At 38.6% G+C, this 2,212-nt stretch overlaps 1 protein-coding gene across 1 annotated transcript in view; it reads right to left on the reverse strand.

Moving 5' to 3' along the window:
- Nucleotides 1-2,212, reverse strand: part of CUNH21orf2 (chromosome unknown C21orf2 homolog) — a 37,948-nt gene that overhangs the window by 7,965 nt on the left and 27,771 nt on the right. Inside the window, exon 5 of the mRNA XM_018569212.1 lies at nt 1,302-1,479. Coding sequence (XP_018424714.1) covers nt 1,302-1,479 — 178 coding nt within the window. The remainder of the gene's footprint in view (nt 1-1,301; nt 1,480-2,212) is intronic.

Consider the following 2,212-nt stretch of genomic DNA (forward strand, 5'->3'; position numbering starts at 1 on the left):
GGCTCCAGGTGTGCTTCAAAACAAAATACATTTTATTCATTGATGCAGGTCATATCACCATGCGTGGCAACGTTTCGGAACCTGTCGGAGCCCTTCATCAGGCAAACAAAGTCACTTTTGTTTGCCTGATGAAGGGACCGGACAGGTTCCAAAAGTTGCCTCGCATGGCGATATGACCTGCATGAATGAAAGGATTACATTTTTTATTAAAACCTGGAGTGGTGGTCACCATTTTTCTGTTTTGGCTGGGCTTCTGCTCACATATCCACAAGCTTACCACCACCACCACCATACTCTGCTGACACCACCTGGAGGTACAGCTCTCCATGGGATTACAGACGATCCCCTCTGCAGGGTTGATGGGCTCACCTCCCAAGATATACCAGCGTGAGTGCATTTCCTCTCTTATTCCCATTCCAATACTGTCACAGTTTCATACGATCATTGTGCTGGTCGTCTTGTGTGTCTTATTGTCAGATAAGCTGCCCTTTTCCACTGAACATGTAATTCTAGCCCTGGACAACGACAAAGCCATCCTCACAGACAACATGTTGTATTGAGCATCCACACCATAAGTGCAATATAAGTTTCTGTCATTATTTCCTATATCCCCCATTTATTGAGCTGGGTTGTGGTGCTCTTGTGTTTTTTTTAAATCTTTTATAGAATAAGCCTAGCAGACAAGAAAGAAAACCCCAACTACATTTTCCTACAGAGGCTACCGACTATACATTGTTGGTAAGGGATCTACTATCATTAATGCTTGGGCCTTTGCATTGCCCCAGCAAATCATTTTTTTTGTTTTACCCGTTAAAGCCTAATGATACATTTCTCGAAATTAGACCTTTTACAACTTATACAATGTATTGAGAAGCGTATAAAGTGGAAGGAAAATATGTTTAGTGATTCTCACTGTAAATAAAACAGGGAAAAAAGGGGGAAACAGCATTTATGCAGTCTGTTGTTGTGCTGATAAAAAGAAACCTCTAAGTATGATGTAAAAAAAAAGAAAATATTAAAAAAGTGTTTTTTGTTTGTCAATTTATACTAGTTTCAAGTCTTACTGCAAATGTATAAAAATTGCAATCGGTATATTATTTAGGATATATAGCAGTAATCTGGGACAGCTGGGGGTTCATGTGCCCCTCCACCTGAACAGGAGACTATACCAAATGTACCTGTGACTTCACCAGGGAGCAAATAAACATGCTGCTCAGGGTTCTTTGTCAATGCACTGTATGCATGAAAATATTTAAATTAACAACTATCATGTTAGTACTGTCATTACATTTAAGACTTACTTTGTTTCTTCCATGCTGAAATTTAGCAAGTCATTTTCAGATTCTGTTGTAACTTCACCCCCATTCTGTTCTGTTGGTGGTCCCGAGTGGCCAGTTTCTGTGCTGGAAGTTACAGTTGGAGGAGCTATAAACTCTTCACCTTCTATAATGGCTTGGGAGAGCTCATCAGCTGTCACAGCTGCAAACAAGTATAAGCAGTGATCAATATTTAGTACTGCCGCCCACAACTTTAGAAGTTGTATTTTCTCAGGTTCTCACAGTAGAGTGTAAATATACAAATTACTTTTTCATATTACAGTGTAACAAATTATAATCAAAGCTGTATAAACTCAAACTATCAACATCAAACAAATCACTTGAAATTAGGAAACTGGAGAAAATGTCACAGCTACAAAAGCAGGTATTCTACTTTAATACTTTTCATAGGAATTCTTATGTGGCAAGTCATTTCCTCAGGTAGGACATCTAAAAGCAGAGCCACAATTAAAATTACTTGTCTAGTATATACAAGCATTTTCCAGATGATCCCTAACATCTACTTAAAAATACTCTAACTCCTCCTTGCAATATTCTTAGCCATTTTCATGCAACATGTACTTCCTTTTACAACTGGAAACCAAAATAAAATTTGGGAAATATGGAATTGAAATATTTGGCAACACTTATACTTTATAATTGTGAGCTACCGATCCTTTTAACTACATCAATGCACAAACAAATAATTCAGTTATGTAATGTGCATTAGACCTTGAAAACCATTAAACCCCAGAAAGCCATTGTAGCAATGCACATTGGCACATTTATACTGAACTTCTTTCAAGATGCCTTTTTAGTTGTACCTACAATCAGGGGTGTATCTACTGCAAGGCAAACTAGGCATTTGCCCCGGGCGGCAATTTCCGGGGGGGGGG

The sequence above is a fragment of the Nanorana parkeri genome, unplaced genomic scaffold (genome assembly GCF_000935625.1).
Source record: "Nanorana parkeri isolate BGI_ZX_2015 unplaced genomic scaffold, ASM93562v1 scaffold1304, whole genome shotgun sequence".
In the NCBI taxonomy this organism is placed as follows: domain Eukaryota; kingdom Metazoa; phylum Chordata; class Amphibia; order Anura; family Dicroglossidae; genus Nanorana; species Nanorana parkeri.